General features: G+C 44.3%; 1 protein-coding gene across 15 annotated transcripts in view; it reads left to right on the plus strand.

The window, feature by feature from the left end:
* Window positions 1–21,227, plus strand: part of DTNB (dystrobrevin beta) — a 295,200-nt gene that overhangs the window by 266,919 nt on the left and 7,054 nt on the right. For 5 of the 15 annotated variants that reach the window (XM_054474818.2, XM_054474822.2, XM_054474829.2 and 2 more), the window contains 2 exons: window positions 16,768–16,927; window positions 17,750–17,839. In XM_054474818.2, coding sequence (XP_054330793.1) covers window positions 16,768–16,927; window positions 17,750–17,839 — 250 coding nt within the window. Of the gene's footprint in view, window positions 1–16,767; window positions 16,928–17,749; window positions 18,776–19,014; window positions 21,206–21,227 lie in introns of those variants that run through there. The other 10 variants (XM_054474830.2, XM_054474834.2, XM_054474835.2 and 7 more) reach the window with 6 other exon arrangements.

Here is a 21,227-nt window from a genome sequence, read left to right on the forward strand (position 1 = left end):
TGTGGCACCTGTTACATCCCGTTTGGTGTGCTGGTTGCATATGTACCTGACTCCCTCAGGATAGGCCTGCTGAGAGTGGAGACATTGCCTCAGCTGCATAGCCCCCTACCCCTAGCACCTTTCAAAGTAGAAGAACAACAGGTGTCACTCTATGGAGCCAAGTGTGTGGGGTGTTTCATGTTCATCCTCACCAACCTGTGAGGTAGATATTGTTATCACCACTGTACATATAAAGAACCTTAGGTGCAGAGAGGTTAGGTAAGTTGCCCAAGATCACACAGCTAGTAAATGGCAGCCGGAATCCAAACTAGGTTCATCTAGGCTGGGCACAGTGGCACACGCCTGTAATCCCAGCTACAAGGGAGGCTGATATGGGAGGATTGCTTGAGGCCAGGAGTTTAAGACCAACCTAGGCAACATAGCAAGAACCCATCTCAAAAAAAAAAAAAAAAAAAAAAAAAACTAGGTTTATCCAACTGCAAAGCCTGGACTCTAACCACTACGTTACATATAACAGGGACTTAACAAAGTGCAGAGTGTCATTGTTGAATCAGGGTGCCATACCTCACCACACAAATTTGGCTTACGCATAAGTAACATTTAAATTAGACTCACTGAATTTTAAAACCCCACTGATAGGTCCCAGCTGCCTTCCTGCTAATAGATTTAGCTGTCTGAATAAGGACCACATCCTCCTGAGAACCTAGCCTAGTTTTTGTTTCTAGTATGCAATCTGAGTGTTCGGCATTCATTGTATAGGTATTTTTCTCTTGGTTGTGAGGTCTCTCATCATTTTGCAGAGAACTGGCTTTGAAATCTTGCAGTGAAGACTAGTGGGATACGGGCCAGGCACAGTGGCTCATGCCTGTAATCCCAGCACTTTAGGAGGCCGAGGCAGGTGGATCGCTTGAGGTCAGGAGTTCGAGGCCACCCTGGCCAACATGGCGAAACTCCGTCTCTACTAAAAATACAAAAATTAGCCCGGTGTGGTGGCGGGCGCCCATAATCCCAGCTATTCTGGAGGCTGAGGCACAAGAATCGCTTGAACCCAGGAGGTGGAGGTTGCAGTGAGCGGAGATTGCACACTGCACTCCAGCCTGGGTGACAGAGCAAGACTCTGTCTCAAAAAAAAAAGACTAGTGGGATACCATTTTCAAATAGGGCTAGGCAAACTGGGAGAAACAAACAGAAAGGAGGTAATTCTAGTCTTGGAATTTATGAGTTTCTCTATCTAAAAGTTTACATTCCAACTTTCTTTTTATCTACAGGTTTATCTTGAGTTTTAATACGTTGTTCTTTGTCCCAGAAATTTAATACACCTTCTTCCTTCTACTAAGAAAGATAATTGTACACCTTGCCCTCACTCTTTAATTCTTAGCATAAGCTTTGTCTTCTATATAATTTAGTGTAACTTGAATAGGGACAGAATCATGAAGATCGAGAACCGTAACTTTCTGCCATTGGCAACACCGTGATCACAAATCATCCAGCAGTCCTAGAATAGCTGCTTCCTGTCTTATCGCAGCTTGCCTCACCAGCCATCACAGTGAGTGACAGGTTATGCGTGAGCCCTGAGGTTCCTGACATGATATGGAAACAAACAGGTGTCACCCCTCTGCAGAGAGACCCCATGGCAGACTTTGTGGTGGCCTCATCCTTCCAACAGACACATGATAGGTAAATGTGTGTTAATGGTGGTAAGAGAGACTTCATAAAACTCTTTAGCCCCTCTCCCCAGTGTCTAGAAGCCAAGTTCATCTTTAAAAGACTCCACTTTCATGCTGACCGGGGGCGTTGAAAAAAATAGAAAATAAAAATAAATAAAAGACTCCGCAGCACTTAAGCTTGCAGGTGCGCGCCTCTGCTAAGCAGGAAAGGTGTCCAGGCACATTCATTGCCTGCTTCCTTGCTCACGGCCATTTGCTTGCCTCTCTCCTTCACCCTCATTCTCCATTCTCTGAGCGCTTCCATTGCCAGTCCTAACTCCCAATAGTCTTAACTCTTGTCGTGTGAGGCAATTATTTCCAGTTCTCACAGCAGGACCGACAGTGCAGCATCAGATAGCCCCATCACCTCTCCCTCATTTCACTTCCACTTTGACGAGACAGCTGCATCTTCCTAGCACAGTCACCACCAGCACCAGCTCAAAATAGTTATGTGGGGTTTTTAACTTTTTCTTGAAGAAAAAAATGGACAAAGGCTGTTCTCTACATATCCCAGTTCTCTATACATTCATGGTTGCCTAAATTTCAGACTTGCAGCAACTCTCTCCCATTGTTTTTTGTTTCTCTGAGAGGGCCTCTGAAAATCGGCAGCAAAGAGGCCACTTTGTTTAATTTAAATACACTGCAGCAAAATGAAGGTAATTGTCCACACAGGCCATCTGCTACCTGGCAGGTGTCCATGAGTCAGGGAGATAGAAATGAGACTGAAGTGTCTTCCATTCTGTTACCATGATAACAGCTTAGCTCCAAGTTTTAGTTGCATGTGCGTGTGGAGGGGGATGCAGTTATGAATGCTCTGCAGAGGGCATTAACTCTTAAAGTCAGGCTTTTTGCCTTAAGTCTCTCTGGCCTTGTTTACCTGACTATAATGTGTGCCAGGAGGATTAAAAATTCTTCCCTGTTCCATGAGGAAAAAGAAAGAAGGGAAGTCCTATTTTTGGAGCCCCTACTAAGTGCCAGGCATCATGCTGGGGCCACCCAAGCATGGCCAAGAACAGTGCAGTATCATTTTCCTACTAAAGACACTGCCTTTCTCTCTGTGCAGCTGGTCTCCTGGCCAGTTCTCTCTGCCACAGCGTGTGAGTCCCTGCCTCTGTGCTCAGATGCAGAGCTGGTGAAGGATCCCGTGTCCTCAGGGCACCTTCTCTGGCATTTTCTGTACCTGTTTTGGCTCCAACATGAGATTGGTTTTTTAGATAAGAGATTTTCATAATCCCTGTATTCTCCTTTCTCACATTTCCTTACTGGGAATGAAATTGACTGTCTATTGGAAAATCATGGTTAGTGTCAGTCGTCAGAAGTCTAGACTGATCCATGTTCCTTTTAGTCTCAGAAACATTGTGCTGTGATCCCAATATGCTTAGTTTTCTCCTAGCAGTTTGAGGCAATTAGCAGACCCAGGGACCAGTCCTAGCCTATCTACTGATTTTGTGTGTGACCTTGTGACCTCTCTTGACCTCAGCCTCCTCAAATGAAAAATGAATGTTGGGCTAAAACAAGCTAGTTTGCTGGGGTCATGAACCCTCTGAATTTGTAATTTCTGAACACTTTTCTTGGAACTTGATGCAGAGCTTTCTCGGGTTCTCAGGGTCTTTGCTGATTTGAAAATGAAGAGCCAGCAGTTTAGAGAGCTTATCAGATTGTAATGTTTCACTGGCTCTACATTTGCAACAGAGTTGTTTCCAACTGTTATACAACGGACCTCTGTATTGAGAGAACCTGAGTCACAGGACATTTATTGTGTTTAGTTATTGGTTAGACCCATGATTGGCCTGTGCTGGACTCAAGCCTTTGTTACAGCTTGTACTACAACAAGATTCCACTGTCCTTATATCAGGAAACCTTAAAACACAGAGTAGCACATTGCAGAGCTTCCCTTGCTTCTCCAGGCAAATTGCCCTCTCCTGGCAGCTGAAACCCAGAGGCACAAGAGTCTTTTGTGCCCATCGTTGGACAGCATATCCCCATCCTTGGAGCCACCTGACTAGTTCCTCTACCTTTGCAGATTTCTAGATGTTTCTCAGGTTTCCCTTAATCTCAGGGTGCCAACTGTGATGCCTCCCCATCCCCAAGTCTCCCACTGTGCCGCATATTCTAGACTGGTTCGCATTGAGCGGAGTGTTCAGCAGTCTCCATGGAGAAGGGCCTGCCTCTCTGAACATAAAGCCCATCTGTGCTTTTGAGATGAGGTGCATTTGCACAGTGCGGTGCTCCATCTTGATTTTTAGCGTGTTCTGTCTGGCCTGTGCCTATCAAGTAAACAGAATGAACAAACTCCAGCCAGATGCAGAGGTGATTGTCAGCATGTCAGGAATGTTGCTGTGCACAGAAGGCTTCTCAGACTGCATGTGCGCCACACACTCCAGTTTGTACTTATTTAGTTAGAAGGACCTTATTTCAAACTCTTTCCTGAGATAGTTCCATCTTATACAGAGTATCCTGCTCCCTACACCTCCTCATCAGCATCATCTGCACAAGGCCTAAGTGGCCAGCAGCTATGGTACTGACTCCACTCGTGAGAAAGGAAAGTTAGAAGCAGAATATGCCATGACGTGACCGAGATGCTGCTGGGACCCCAGAAGAGCATTCCTCACTGACAGAATGGTCAGAACTGAAGCAAAGTGTTGGTTCTTGCCATGTCTGAGACGAGGTTAACTTAGCGAAGATCACAGGTCACAGAATTTTATATCTGAAAAATACAGTTTTTATCCAGTTGAGTTCCCTCAGTTGACAAATAAGACTGAGCCCCAGAAAACTTAAAATGCATGTGCTACAGAATCAAAAGAAGAGCCCAGGTCTCCCGACATCTCACTCTGTGCCCTTTTCACTGAAGCACGCTGCCTCCTCAGTGCTCACCTGGGATGTGGTAAGAGCCAGAAAGCCTGCAGCTTTCCCTATTCTTCAGGGTCATTGAGTTTGCAGCTGAGAAATGCCTCTAGGCCCTGGTCATGATTGACAAAGTGAAGAGGTTGAGTCTTTTGGTGTCAGGACAGGCTGATGTACTTAGGGCCCTCTGCACATTCCCAAATCAGAGAAGTTTTTTTCTCGATCGTATATCCCTGCCTCTTGTCTCATCTGGAGGCCTCTTTCCTGGGCTCTTTGGCCTGTTCCTCTGAGAGCCTCTGGTCCTGGTCTCGCATATGTCAGAATTCATCCACCCTCTCTCTTTTCATCAAATGTCATCATATGGGATTGATCTAATAATGTATTTTTAAAAATTAACCTTAGCATATGAGTTAGCTGTTGCTGCACAACAACATAACCCAAAACGTAGCTGCTTGGGAGAACACATGTTTACTAATAAATAACAAGTATGGATTACCTCGCAGCAACCCAGTTGCTGTCTTCCCGGACCCCTCAGTTCAGTGTCTCGCACAAGGCTGCCATTAAGGCGTTGTCACCTCAAGGCCCAGCAGCACGTGGCTCTTGGCAGGACTCAGATCCTCATGGTTCCTTGGACTCAGGGCCTCAGTTTGGTGCTGGCTGATGGCTGAAAGCCACCGTTGGTCCCTGCCACAGGGCCCATCCCCAGGGCAGCTCACAGAATGGCAGCTGGCTTCACCAGGACAAGGAAGCAGGAGAGAGTGAGAGCCAGGAAGAGAGTCAGAGTCTTCTATAACCCCTCCTTGGAAGTGATATCCCACTTGTCTGATTCATTAGCAGCGAGTCAGTAGGCCTAGCCCACATTGAAGGGGAGGAGACTCCACCCGGATATGAATGCAGGGGAGGGTCCCTTGGGACCATCTCAGAGGTCTAGTGGCCACATTTGCTTATCTAGTTAAAGTGTCTCACATAAAGACTCACTGGTTGGCTGGGCCCAGCACTCATGTAATCCCAGCATTTTGGGAGGCCGAGGTGGGCAGATCACATGAGGACAGGAGTTCAAGACCAGCCTGGCCAACATGGCAAAACTCCGTCTCTACTAAAAATACAAAAATTAGCCAGATGTGGTGGTGCATGTCTGTAATCCCAGCTACTCAGGAGGCTGAAGCATGAGAATCACTTGAATCCAGGAGGTGGAGGTTGCAGTGAGCCGAGATCACACCACTGCACTCTAGCTTGGGAAACAGAGCAAGATCCTATCTCAAAAAAAAAAAAAAAAAAAAAGATCAGGGGCGATGGCTCACGCCTGTAATCCCAGCACTTTGGGAGGCCAAGGCAGGTGGATCATGAGGCCAAGAGATTGAGACTATCCTGGCCAACATGGTGAAACCCCATCTCTACTAAAAATACAAAAATTAGCTGGGCATGGTGGTGCATGCCTGTAGTCCCAGCTACTCAGGAGGCTGAGGCAGGAGAATCATTTGAACCCAGGAGGCAGTGGTTGCAGTGAGCTGAGATTGCGCCACTGCACTCCAGCCTGGTGACAGAGTGAGATTCCGTCTCAAAAAAGAAAAGATTCACTGACGACTGATAGATGTATTACTCCCTGGAGATTACTACCTGCTCTAGCACTTTTCCACTTTTCATTACAGAAGAAAAAGGGCCAAAAATGTGATGCACTTCATTGTCATTTAACAAGTATTTATTAAGAATTTACCTATGCTAAGCACAGGGATTCAGAGGATGGAATTTAAGATGTGAGATAGTGCTGTGATGGAGACACACAAGGTTCCGTGGGAGTATCTCAGAAAGACATTGTCTCATCCTAGAGGAGATGGTAGTGAGACTGATGCCCAGGGGACCAGCAGGAGCCAGTCAGACAGCATGGGGGAGAGTAGCGCTCCCAGCAGAGGGAATGGCAAGAGAGGGCAGAGTCCCATCAACAGTCAAGTGTGGATAGGCCCACACTTTTGCTTTTTTGTCAAAACCACCAAGGAACAGAGTTGGTTGACATCCCTTGCATGATGTATATCTCATCCAAGATCAGCTCCAGTCTCCAGGTTTCTGAACCCTTAGCCTCAGGCCTGGCGAAAGCCCATGCATATTGGTGAGCTATCACTTGTGCCTCTGACCCACCCAGGATTGCAAACTGGTATTACCCTACGCAAACCAGAATTCACGGAGGGCCCTGACAACTCTGTCCTGGCTTCATTTTCATCCAGTATGATCCTAACGCCAAGGGCTGGGGCATAAGACCCATAGAGAAATAACACCTGCCCAGGAGTCGTAGCTTTTCTCTTTCAACTGCTCTGAACAAACACAACTTCTAGAATCTGGTTTTTATCTTCCTCAGAAGGCATGCCCTAGGTGATGATCCCAGGAAGAGGATCTGATTATTTCCAGGCTGATGGTAGGCAGGAGGTTTCACTTTCAGATACTAGAGCTTTAGACACATGTGGCTGGCCACCCTGCCTACCCCTCTTGTCTCATCCCCCATCATCATTTCAATATCAAAGTATTTGCAAAAGTTCAGTGTCATGCTGTTATGAAGCAGCCTGGATGTTCACCTGGGTCCTATGACTCTGACGTGTGGTCCTCAGGCCATGGTGCCTGGCCCAGATCATGCAGAGGGAGATTCCTGAGTCCTTGCCATATGTTTAATGCTGGCTGGGCCATCTGTCTTACAGTGAAGTGTGTTAGCATTTCAGAGGTCATTCTTTTTTTTTTTTTTTTTTTTTTTTTTTTTTTGGGACAGAGTCTTGCTCTGTCGCCCAGGCTAGAGGGCAGCGGCAGGATTTCGGCTCACTGCAAGCTCCACCTCCTGGGTTCAAGCGATTCTCCTGCATCAGCCTTCCGAGTAGCTGGGATTATAGGCATGCGCCATCATGCCCAGCTAATTTTTGTATTTTTAGTAGAGACAGGGTTTTGCCATGTTGGCCAGGCTGGTCTCAAACTTCTCACCTTAGGTGATGCACCCGCCTCGGCCTTCCAAAGTGCTGGGATTACTTGGCCTTCCAAAGTGCTGGGATTACAGGCATGAGCCAGCGGGCCCGGCCCATTTTTGTTCTTTAAGTGGATTTAATTTCCATCTTGAGTTCCCACTCTGTCTGAACTGGTCACTTAATCTAGGCATTTCCAGGCAAACTCAAAACCAGCCCTCAGAGATTCTTATCCTGCTTCCTGTGCCCCGAGATTTGCCTATTCTGGACATTTTATATAAATGGAATCATACAATATGTGGTCTTCTGTGACTGGCTTCTTGGACGTAGCATAATGTTTTCTTTTTTTTTTTTTTTTTTTTTGACGGAGTCTCTTTTTGTCATCCAGGCTGGAGTGTAGTGGCGCGATCGCAGCTCACTGCAACCTCTGCCTCCCAGATTCAAGCAATTCTTCTCCCTTGGCCTCCCGAATTGATGGACATTTGAATTGTTTTTACTTTTTGGCTATGTCGAATAACGCTGCTATGTTTTCATGTCTCATGGATATATACCTTGGAATGGAATTGCTGCCAGTCTGTCCAAAGCAGCTGCACCATTTTACTTTTGGGGAGGGGGGGGATGGGGGGGTGGTATTTGGTCTTTATTCCATAGATGGCTTAAAGAAATTCAGTTATCTAAAATCTCAGGACAAATTTATCCCTTTTATCTTATATTCAATTCAGAAATTGTTGAGATTTTCCTAGAATCACAGTCTGCAAATACATGACAGTGAAGGATCAGAAGGTGGTAATAGGAAAAGTAGCTGGGGAGACAAAACAGTGCCCAGATTGAGGTTTTAATGTTAGGAAAAAAGAACATTAATGATACTGCAGAATGGTCACAAGAGCTATCCCTAGCACCAGTCTTTTTTTTTTTTTTTGAGTTACTTTTATTAATTTCAATAGGTTTTGGGGGAACATGGTGGGGGGGGGTGGATTTGGTTACATGGATAAGTTCTTCAGTGATTTCTGAGATTTTGGTACACCCGTCACCCAAGCAGTGTACACTGTACCCAGTGTGTAGTCTTTTATCCCTCACCCCCCTCCCACCCTTTCCCTCAAGTCCCAAAAGTCCAGTGTATCATTCTTTTTTTTTCTCCTGAGACAGGGTCTTGCTCTGTCGCCTAGGCTGGAGTGCAGTGACACAATCTCAGTTCACTGCACCCTCCGCCTCCTGGGTTCAAGGGATTCTCCTGCCTCAGCCTCCCAAGTATCTGAGATTGTAGACATGAACCACCACATCTGGCTAATTTTTGTATTTTTAGTAGAGATGGGGTTTCACCATGCTGGCCAGGCTGGTCTGGAACTCCTATCCTCAAGTGATCGCCCATCTCGGCCTCCCAAAGTGCTGGGACTGCAGACCAGTGTATCATTCTTACGCCTTTGCATTCTCATAGCTTAGCTCCCACTTATGGATAAGAACAACGATGTTTGGTTTTCCATTCCTGAGTCACTTCACTTAGAATAATGGTCTCCAGTTCCATCCAGGTTGCTATGAATGCCATTGTTTTGTTCCTTTTTATGACTGAATAGTATTCCATGGTATGCATTTACCACATTTTCTTTATCCACTTGTTGATTGATGGGCATTTGGGCTGGTTCCGTATTTTTGCAATTGTGAATTGTCCTAGCACCAGTCTTCAAGAGGGAGGGAGGGAATATTTAATTACGGCTTCTTATATGTAATTCTGGGCTACATTTTTTAACTTGTCTATTAATCCTTTTATAATATTCCATATTATGTAAGAGAAAACTAAGATTCAGTAGGATTAATTTATTTACTCAAAGAAAATGCTGAAATAAGAATGCAAATTCCATCTCTAGTGCTTTCTTCACAACGTAAATTTTTATCTAGCTTCCTTGCTCATGGAAGTACCTTTATCAATTACATGAGAAATAACTACAAATCAGTTGCAATGATTTATTCATGTATTAAATTGTTTAATCATGATTTTGTCACATAGATTTTGAATATTTGCTATTGCCAGAAACTCTGATGCTGATGTGGTTAGAGAGATGTATGTAAATATTTAAATATACATAAATATATATTTATGTATATTTAATGTATATATCGTGATTTATATATTTATGTACATAAATATACATGTATATTATGTAATTGGTATATTTATGTGTATTTATGTATTTATAAATATGTATAATGTGATTTATATATTTATGTATATATATTATGTGATACATAAACTTTTTTAAATTTTTTAATTTTTTTATTTCAGTAGGTTTTTGGGGAACAGGTAGTATTTTGGGGAACAGGTAGTAACAAACAGGAAGTTTGTTAGTGGTGATTTCTGAGATTTTGGTGTACCCATCATCCAAGCAGTGTACACTGTACCCAATGTGTAGTCTTTTATCCCTTTCCACACCCCACCCTTTCCCCGAGTCCCCAAAGTCCAATATATCATTCTTAGGCCTTTGTGTCCTCATAGCTTAGCTCCCACATATAAGTGAGAATGTACAATGTTTGGTTTTCCATTCCTGAGTTACTTCACTTAGAAAAATAGTCTCCAATTCCATCCAGGTTGCTGTGAATGCCATTATTTCATTCCTTTTTATGGCTGAGTAGTATTCCATGGTGTATCTATCCCATTTTTTTTACCCACTCATTGATTGATGGGCATTTGGGCTGGTTCCATATTTTTACAATTGCAAATTGTGCTGCCATAAACATGGGTATGCAAGTACCTTTTTTGTATAATGACTTACTTCCCTGTGGGTAGATACCTAGTAATGGGATTGCTGGATCAAACAGTAGATCTACTTTTAGTTCTTTAAGGAATCACCACACTGTTTTTCATAGTAGTTGTACTAGTGTACATTCCCACCAACAGCGTAAAAGTGTTCCTTTTTCACTGCATCCACACCAACATCTGTTATTTTTTCAGTTTTTTATTGCCATTCTTGTAAGAGTAAGGTGGTATCGCATTGTAATTTTGATTTGCATTTCCCTGATAATTAGTAATTTGAGCATTTTTCCATATACTTGTTGGCCATTTGTATACCATCTTTTGAGAATTTTCTATTCATGTCCTTAGCCCACTTTTTTATGGGATTATTTTTTTCTTGCCGATTTGTTTTCTTTGTAGATTCTGGATATTAGTCCTGTGTCAGGTGTATAGTTTGTGAAGATTTTCTTCCACTCTGTGGGTTGTTTGCTAACTCTGCTGATTCTTTTGCTGTGCAGAAGCTATTTAGTTTAATTAAGTCCCATTTATTTATCTTTGTTTGTTGCATTTGCTTTTGGGTTCTTGGTCATGGAGTCTTTGCCTAAGCCAATGTCTAGAAGGGTTTTTCCAATGTTATCTTCTAGAATCTTTATGGTTTCAGGTCTTAGATTTAAGTCTTTGATCCATCCTGAGTTGATTTTTGTATAAGGTGAGAGATGAGGATCCAGTTTCATTCTTCTATGTGTCTTGCCAATTATCTCAGCATCATTTGTTAAGTAGGGTGTCCTTTCCCCATTTTTTGTTTTTGTTTGCTTTGTCAAAGATCAGTTGGGTGTAAGTATTTGGCTTTATTACTGGGTTCTCTATTGTGTCCCATTGGTGTATGTGCCTATTTTTACAGCAGTACCATGCTGTTTTGGTGACTGAGGCCTTACAGCATAGTTTGAAGTTGAGTAATGTGATGCCTCCAGATTTATTATTTTTGCTTAGTCTTGCTGTGGCTATATGGGCTTTTTGGTTCCATATGAATTTAAGGATTGTTTTTTTCTAGTTCTGTGAGGAATGATGGTGGTATTTTCATGGGAATTGCATTGAATTTGTAGATTGCTTTTGGCAGTATGATTATTTTCACAATATTGACTCTACCCATCCATGAGCATGGGATGTGTTTCCATTTGTTCGTGTCATCTATGATTTCTTTCAGCAGTGTTTTATAGTTTTCCTTATAGAGGTCTTTCATATCCTTGGTTAGGTGTATTCCTAAGTATTTTATTTTATTTTATCTTTTGCAGGTATTCTGAAAGGAGTTGAGTTCTTGATTTGATTCTCAGCTTGGTCGCTGTTGATATATAGCAGAGCTACTGATTTGTGTACAACAATTTTGTATGCTGAAACTTTGCTGAATTCATTTACCAGTTCTGGGAGCTTTTTGGATGAGTCTTTAGAATTTTCTAGGTATACAATCATATAATCAGCAAACAGTGACAGTTTGACTTCCTCTTTACCGATTTGGATGCCCTTTCTTTCTTTCTCTTGTCTGATTGCTCTGGCTAGGACTTCCAGTACTATGTTGAATAGAAGTGGTGAAAGTGAGCATCCTTGTCTTGTTCCAGTTCTCAGGGGGAATGCTCTCAACTTTTCCCTGTTCAGTATAATATTGGCTCTGGGTTTGTCATAGATGGCTTTTATTACATTAAGGTATGTCCCTTCTATGCCAGTTTTGCTGAGGGTTTTAGTCATAAAGCGATGCTGGATTTTGTCTAATGTTTTTTCTGCATTTATTGGATCATGTGATTTTTGTTTTTAATTCTGTTTATGTGGTATATCACATTTATTGACTTACATATGTTAAACCATCCCTGTGTCCCTGGTATGAAACCCACTTGATCATGGTGGATTATCTTTTTGATATGCTGTTGGATTTGGTTCACTAGTATTTTTTTGAGGATTTGTGCATCAGGGATATTGGTCTGTAGCTTTCTTGTTTTGTTATGTCCTTCCCTGGTTTTGGTATTAGGGTTATACTGGCTTCGTAGAATGATTTACGCAGGATTCCCTCTTTTTCTATCTTTTGCAATAGTGTCAGTAGGATTGGTACCAATTCTTTGAATGTCTGATGGAGTTCAGCTGTGAATCCATCTGGTCCTGGACTGTTTTTTGTTGGCAATTTTTTTTTATTACCATTTCAATCTCACTGCTTGTTATTGGTCTTTTCAGATATTCTGTATCTTCCTGGTTTAATCTAGGAGGATTGTATATTTCCAGGAATTTATCCATTTCCTCTAGGTTTTCTAGTTTATGCATGTAAAAGTGTTCATGGTAGCTTTAAATCTTTTGTATTTCTGTGATATCAGTAGTAGTATCTCTCGTTTCGTTTCTATTTGAACTTATTTGGATCTTCTCTCTTCTTTTCTTGGTTAATCTTGCTAATGGTCTATCAATTTTATTTATCTTTTCAAAGAACCAGCTTTTGGTTTCATTCATTCATTCATTTTTGAGTCGGAGTCTCGCTCTGTTGCCCAGGCTGGTGTACAGTGGTGTGATCTCAGCTCACTGCAGCCTCCACCTCCCGGGTTCAAGAGATTCTCCTGCCTCAGCCTCCCGAGTAGCTGGGATTACAGGTGCGTGCCACCACACCCTGCTAATTTTTGTTTTTTTCAGTGGAGATGGGGTTTCACCATGTTGCCCAGGCTGGTCTCGAACTCCTGACCTCAAGTGATCCACCCACCTTGGCCTCCCAAAGTGCCGGGATTACAGGCGTGTGCCACCGTGCCTGGCCTGTTTCATTTATCTTTTGTATTGTTTTGTGTGTATGTGTTTCAGTTTCATTTAGTTCTGCTCTGGTCTTCGTTATTTCTCTTCTGCTGAGTTTGGGCTTGGATTGTTCTTGTTTCTCCGGTTCTGTGAGGTGTGACCTTAGATTGTCTGTGCTCTTTCAGACTTTTTGATGTAGGCATTTAATGCTATGAACTTTCCTCTTAGCATCACTTTTTCCATATCCCAAAGGTTTTGATAGATTCTGTCACTATTATTCAGTTCAAAGAATTTTTAAATTTCCATCTTGATTTCATTGTTGATCCAACCATCATTCAGGAGCAGATTATTTAATTTCCATGTATTTGCATGGTTTTGAGGGTTCCTTTTAGAGTTGCTTTCCAATTTTATTCTAATGTCGTCTGATAGAGTACTTGATATGATTTTGGTTTTCTTAAATTTACTGAGACTTGTTTTGTGGCCTATCCTATGGCCATTTTACATTTCTATCAGCAGTATATTAGGGTTCTAATTTCTCCACATCCTTGCCAACACTTGTTATTGCCTGTGTTTTTTATTATAGTCACCCTTGTGGGTGTGCAGTGGTGTCTCATTGTAGTTTTGATTTGCATTTCCTTAATAATGCTGAGCATCTTTCCATGTACTTACTGGACATTTATATATCTTTGGAGGAATGTCTGTTCAGATCCTTTGCCTATTTTAAAATATTATTTGTCCTTTTATTATTGAGTTGTAAGAGTTCTTTATATATTTTATATATAGATCATATATCATATATAATTTGCAAACGTTTTCTCCCTTTCTGGGGGTTGACTTTCACTTTCTTGATGGTATTCTTCAAAGCACAAAAGTTTTACTTTTGATCATATTCAATGTATCTAGTTTTTCTTTCATAGCTTAGGCTTTTGATGTCATATCTAAAAAGTCATTGCCTAGGCCGGGCACGGTGGCTCACACCTGTAATCCCAGCACTTTGGGAGGCCGAGGCAGATGGATCATGAGGTCAGGAGATCGAGACCATCCTGGCTAACATGATGAAACCCTATCTCTACAAAAAATACAAAAAATTAGCCGGGAGTGGTGGCAGGCACCTGTAGTCCCAGCTACTCAAGAGGCTGAGGCAGGAGAATGGCTTGAATAATCCGGGAGGCAGAGCTTGCGGTGAGCCGAGATTGCACCACTGCACTCCAGCCTGGGCAACAGAGCAAGACTCCGTCTCAAAAAAAAAAAAAAAAAAGTCATTACCTAATCCAAGATTATAAAGCCTTCCCCCTATGTTTTCTCTAAGAATGTTATAATTTCAGCTCCTATGTTTAAGTTATTGATTAATTCTGAATTGATTTGTCCATATGTTTTTTAATGATACCTTTTGAAAAGCAGAAGTTTGGTCGGACTCAGTGGCTCACACCTGTAATCCTAGCACTTTGGGAGGCCGAGGCGGGTGGATAACTTGAGGTCAGGAGTTTGACGCCAGCCTGGCCAAGATGGCGAAACCCCATCTCTACTAAAAATACAAGAAAAGCCAGGCATGGTGGCACACACGCACCTGTAATCCCATCTACTTTGGAGGCTGAGGCAGGAGAATTGGTTGAACCCAGGGGACGGAGGTTGCACTGAGCCAAAATCGCACCACTTCACTCCAGCCTGGGTGAAAGAGTGAAACTCCATCTCAAAAAAAAAAAAGAAGAAGAAAAAGAAAAGAAAAAGTTTAAAATTTCAATGAAAGCCACTTTATCTGTTTTGTTTTGTTTTTACATATCAAGGTTTGGGTGTTTTCTTAGAGAAATTTTATAGTTTTAGCCCTTATAGTTACTATGATCCATTTTAGTTTTAGCTCTTATAGTTACTATGATCCATTTTGATTTAGTTCATATTTATTTGTATCATGGAAAGATCTCAGAAAGCATGCTAAGTGATTAAAGCAAATTGCAAAGTGATATGAGCAGTACAGTACCATTCATGCAAAATTTAAAAGCATGAAATACCATTTATTATTCATAGCTATATATGCACATATAGGTTAAAAGTTTCACAGCAAAATTTTGATAGGGGTTGCCTCTGAAGGGAGGACAGGAAAGAACTGGAACAAGAAAGAACTGGTGGTCAAAGCAGTCTTCATATTTTTCTGCAATATTTTTAGGTTGAAATACATTTGACACAATATGAAGTTACCAATTTGGGGTGGTTAATTATGTTGTACTTTTTAGTTTTCTGTATTTTTTTTTAACTTCTCAAAATACACACACATACACACACACACACACACACACACACACACACACAAATGATTCAAAGTAAGAACCACAGAAAACAATCCATTTCTGTTGAGTTTGGTGGCCACACCGTTGAAGCACTGCAGTGGGGTGTCGTGCGTCCAGCCTGTCCACCTGTTCAGGGCCAATTCTGTTTGTATATGGGGTTTCTAGCTCAGAAAGCTAGAAGAAGGATAACTATCTTCATTTGAATTCACTGTCACACTTTGGCTTATATTTTTTCCAGTTTTGCTTCCACAGAACACCCTAGTCCACCTGCCACACTCAGTTCCTGTTGTGCTGAGGAGCTACAGAACCCACATCTCAGTGAGCGGCCCTTGATTAGTTTTCTCCTTTTATTTATTTTATCTCATTGCTCCAAACTTTCTCCACAACTATACCAGGGCCTCCCAAGGAAAGCTTGGTTTCTGTTTACCATGTGTCCTTTCTCACCTCATCCCCGCAGGGTGGCCCCGGCCAGCCTTGCTGTGTATGTGCAGTGCATGTGGCGTGACTGGCCCCATGGCCCCGCTTGCAGCCTGCAGCCGAGCTCTCCACATGCTCAGAGCATGCCCTGGGGGGAGTGGGGTCACAGCCTGTAGAGTGCACACTGCCACCCTTGGAGTCAAGGGGTTGTTCCCGTGCCTCCCACTGGCAAGCTGTGTGGCCTGACACAACGTCTCTTTCCATTCTTCTTCTTCTATAAAATGGATATAAAAATATATACCCTGGCTTAGTATGGTGGCTCACACCTGTAATCCTAGCACCTTGGGAGGCGAAGGCGAGCAGATTGCCTGAGCTCAGGAGTTAAAGACCAACCTGGGCAACATGTTGAAACCCCATGTCTACTAAAAATACAAAAAAATAGCCCAGCGTGGTGGCACACGCCTGTAGTCCCAGCTACTCGGGAGGCTGAAGCAGGAGAATCTCTTGAACCTGGGAGGCGGAGGTTACTGTGAGCTGAGATCGCGCCACTGCACTCCACCTGGGCAACAAAGCAAGACTCTGTCTCCAAAAAAGATATATACATATATAAATATATACATACATACACACACACACACACACACACATATGTCCTTTCCACTCACAGGTTGCCGGCAGCGGCGGGGGGAGGGGTCCAAATGAGAACATGTACATGAATGTGTTTGCAAACAAAATGAAAGCTGTTTGCATGTTACTTCCTGCCCTGCCAGCCAAGCCCTTCTAGAGCCCTGGCCCAGCTACGCAGCTTACTCTGTCTTCCTGAGAGTCCTCCACCACTCTGTGCCAGCCTCTTCTTTCCCTCCCATTCTTGGTCTTGTTCTTATGATGTTCTCTCTGTCTGCCCTGCACGCCCCCTTCCTTTTTTCCTTTTCTTCCTCTCTCCAGTCTTGGAAGCAGCCTGACTCCTTCCTTTCAAGCATGATCTTGTACCACTGAACTGAGGCCCGCTGGCTGGCTCTGGTTGACGGAGAAAAAGTACTTTCTTCCTTCCTCAAAGAGGTCAGGTACTTGAGATAACGTATTTTCTGTCTTTGAATCTCCAGGCTCAGGCCACAGGGTCACCACATACATCGCCCACCCATGGAGGCGGCCGGCCGATGCCCATGCCAGTGCGCTCTACGTCTGCCGGCTCCACCCCCACCCACTGTCCACAGGACTCCCTGAGCGGAGTCGGGGGAGACGTGCAGGAGGCCTTTGCACAAGGTGAGTTTCTGGAGCAGAGTTCGGCGGGGAGCTGAAGGGATCTGCAAACACGGACAAGATTCCTGCTGAGGTTTTTTCCATTTCTGTTTTGTGCTCTTTGCTTGGAATGATCAGATTTTGACAGACAGTGTAAATAAGTCAGGTGCTGGCCCCTTCTCATGAGACGGGCTGGTCTCCAGCGGGAGGGCTGCAGGCTTCCTATGTGTGCCAAGAACAGGCCTCCTGGGGTTCTCTGCCCTTTTTTCTGGATTATTGGAAGTGCTTTGTCCTTCGGGCTTTGTCTCCTCCAGAGGAATTGGATGGAATAATTCCCTGGCCTAGAAGGGACTGTAACAAGCACTGTAACTGGGACCGTGCTGAAAGCACGGTGCGCACGCCATTGCCACAGTCATCGGAGGAGCTGGTGACCAGCAGTATTAAGTAGTTGGGTGGGGATTCAGAGGGAAGTCCTGCTGGGGCTGGAGGTGAGAAGGGGAGGTGGTGGTGGTGGTTGTGGAGCGTACAGCCCCACCCCCACAAGGCTGAGGAAGACCTCGGTGGAATGCTTATTCTGGAACCCAACTCTGGATCGTGTGGTGGCGGCAAAGCGTGGAATTGACAGGATGCTGCTCCCTAGGTAGAGAGGGCAGAGGGAGAGGGACCAGTGGGCTGGTGCTCCTGCCCCCGGTGTGCCTGGGAATGGGTGGAGCTGCTGTGGCCCTATCTCCCCTTAGGTATTCCACACCTGTGTCCTCGGGCCTGGCAGAACTGAGGCATTTGCTCAGCTGTCTCTTCTCCGTGCTCACCCACCCTGGCATCCCCATCTGCTCTGCCTCTCCTCAGGTACGAGGAGAAACCTCCGCAATGACCTGCTGGTGGCAGCTGACTCCATCACCAACACCATGTCATCCCTGGTGAAGGAGCTCCATTCAGGTGAAACCCAGAGCTCCCAGCCAGCTTCCCGGCCTCCCCTGCCTTGCCCGCGCCCTTCTCACTTCCTCGCCAGCGCCGGCAGAACCTCACCACCCAGCTCACACCACCCCATTTCATCACCTAACTTTGCCTTCTAGGAACACACTGGATGTCTCCACCCAGAGAGCCTCTGTCACACAGGATCGCGTAGGGGCAGTTTCACATTCAGGCGTATCTCAGGAGTACATCTTGTGGAGCAAGCTGAATGTAGAGAAATTCAGACCTTTCAGTGCAGGCAGGCCCCTTCCTCACTTACCTCGTCTTCCGTCTATACTTCGTCCACAGCCGTTCTCTCCCTAGGCCTGACCGACCACCTCATTCTGAAACTTCCCTGGAGGTCTGGAGCCGAATCAGCCAGGAAAGCTCTGGACCTTCCCCTGCTGCCTTACTGCTCTCTCCTGTTTGATTTGGTTTTGAAACCTATTCCCTCCTTTTGTCCGTGACCAGGCTCTGATTTCACCTGAAGTTCATGACCTGAGTCTGTCGCCTCTTCCGCTCCTTGTGTTCAGCTCATCTGTGGCTTCTTTCTCAGTCTCTCCATCGCCTCACCACTTCAGTGACTCCCAAAGACCTTTACCTCGTGGCATTTCACCTTACATAAAACCCAGGAAAGAGAGAGAAAATAAAAGGCCATTCACGTATCCTCCTATCTCCAGGAATCCCCATGACTCTGCCAGTTACATAGGGGCCAGAGAGTCACTAACGATTTCACAGCGTTGGGGTCTCCATGTTTTGTGTTAAACCAATGGTTTCCCTTCCTAAGCGCTGTAGTTCACTCACACTGATTGGCTCTCTTTTGTTTCTTTCCACCTAATGTAGTGCTTTTAAATACCTTGAAGTAGCTTAACAGGATTATTAAATAAAAAGATAAAGCGGTTTTTCCACGGACCATTCAAACACATACACTTATTCAAATACTCTTAGAGAAGGCAAGCCTCGGGTATTTTTCAGCCCTTCATAGGAGAAAGCTCACATGTTTAGGGTTGTCATGGGACTGGACAGAGCCCCCAGCTCTGCTCTCAAGTCTGCCTGTTTTCATACAGACCAAAGTGAGTGTATAGCCCAGACTGGTCTTTCCAGTCGTTAAGGTCAGACGCTGCCTCTCTTGTTTGATGGTGCCACCCTCTCCATTCTAGCACCGTTTCTCAACCCCCATCAGAAGCATGGCCCCGCTCTGTACACATAAACAGAAGAGGCGACAGCCTTCAGGATGACCTCACAGGTGATTAGAAGGCGCTTTCCCTAATACAGCTCCCCACAGATGTCAGAAATCCCACTTTTAGAGGAAATTTCTCAGGGAATTTCAGGCCATGGGAATTAACTACACTTGTACTTCATGGCCACTTCTTAGAGCTTATGCAAAATAAGTGGCTTCTGCGTTCATCGTGCTAGGGTGACAGGTCATTAAATACCATTAAGCAGAAAGCACATAGAGACCAAATAGCTTCACAAAAATGTAAAGTTTATAAGAATCCTCAGCAGTGTCTCATAGTAGGAAAGGATGGTTTCAACAAAATTATGTAGTGTAATTTGGAAGGTGCCTTAGAGAGCACATTGTCCAGTCCCTTACTTTAGAAATGTAGCCTGTGCTTATCAGAAAAGTGGTCTGCCTAAGGTCGTGCAGCTTGAAGGGGGAAAGCTGGTCCTACAACTTGGGTCTTCAGAGCATTAAGCCAGAGATCTTACTCCCCTCCAGGACAAAATATCAAACCCAGAGTCCCAGAGGCCCCTTTCCCTGATGCTGTCCTCTCAGTCACTGAAGCCTGTAGGTAGACGTGGACTAAAGCCACACATGGCACGGTATCCCTCTAACATGCAGACATAAACTCCCTTTACATGGGAGGGTGCCAATTTCTCAATGAATAGAATAGCTTCGCCCATCACCAACACGTTTTTACTGTCTCCTTGACAGTGACTTGACAGGTTTTTGTTCCAATGAGAGGACATACTCAGATTATCTTTACATATATTCTATACAGTGTATACATATTGTATATACATAGCTTGTACTCCTCGTCTTTATAAAGTTTTTTCACAGATAATCAAATCCTAGAATTGGAAAGGATCAAGGCCAGGCACAGTGGCTCACACCTGTAATCCCAGCACTTTGGGAAGCTGAGGCAGGTGGATCACCTAAGGTCAGGAGTTCGAGACCAGCCTGACCAACATGGTGAAACCCCGTCTCTACTAAAAATACAAAATTAGCTTGGCATGGTGGTGCATGCCTGTAATCCCAGCTACTCGGGAGGCTGAAGCAGGAGAATCGCTTGAACCTGGGATGCAGAGGTTGCAGTGAGCCAAGATTGCGCCGCTGTAGTCCAGCCTGGGCAACAAGAGCAAAACTCCATCTCAAAAAAAAAAAAAAAAGAAAAAAGAAAAGAAAAAAATTGTAAAGGATGTTAGAAGTCATTTAATCCAACTTGCCACCCAATAAAACAGTCCTCTGAATATTTCCGCGAGCTCATTCATGATCAACTCTAATCACTGGAAACTTCTTCCTCAGTGGGGAGCCAAAATCTAACTTTCTGTAACTGATTTATCCCTGTCCTCTAAAGCTACCCAGGATAAGCTCAGTGCCTCCTCTGCAGGCTCACCTTTCACGGGTTGGATGGCAAATGACAACCCTTCCTAGTTTTCTCCTCTGTAGACTGCTACACCCAATTCCTTCAACCTTTCCAAACGTGACTTGGTTTTCTTTTACCAGCCTGCTTGACCATACCAGGATGTGGCCATTTTCCAAGGCTCCTATTCGAAGTACACGCCCAGGGCCCAGCACCCTGCTCTCCATCACAGGGGATCTTGTCCCTGAAGAGCACAAGGCATCTGTGACCCTCTTGAGTGGCCCCTGGAAAAGCACGTTAGACAGCATTAGTGCTTCCCACATAGCCACTTTGCACTGTGCGATCCTTTTAAGTTTATCATCAGCTAAAACATATATTTTTTTTAACAGAACGCCGTGTTAATCTAGGTATTCCCCCACCATATATTGTATGGTCACTTTCTTAAACCTGAATGCAAGACATTAGATATCTCCCTGGTCGTCACCACCTGAGGGCAGACAGGCATAGAACAGACGCACACAACCCCACACTGCACGCCCCCAGCCCTGGTCAGGAAAGTGAGTGATGTGACTGCACTGCCCCTTTTGGGCTGTGGGCTTACGGGCTCCTATTCAGCAGTGCTGGGGTGTGAGCCGCACAAGTGCAGACTGGTGAGCTGAAGCACCCTCAGAGGCCAGGAGCTGTTAGCTAGAGTTTCCTCCCAAGCCTCAGCAGTTGCTTTGTTCACCCTCCTCCTGTACTTGTCCTGTGCTGAAGGGTCACTGGCCTCCTTGGACTTGTTTTCACAG

Source organism: Pongo pygmaeus, chromosome 12 (genome assembly GCF_028885625.2).
Source record: "Pongo pygmaeus isolate AG05252 chromosome 12, NHGRI_mPonPyg2-v2.0_pri, whole genome shotgun sequence".
NCBI classification, from domain to species: Eukaryota; Metazoa; Chordata; class Mammalia; order Primates; family Hominidae; genus Pongo; species Pongo pygmaeus.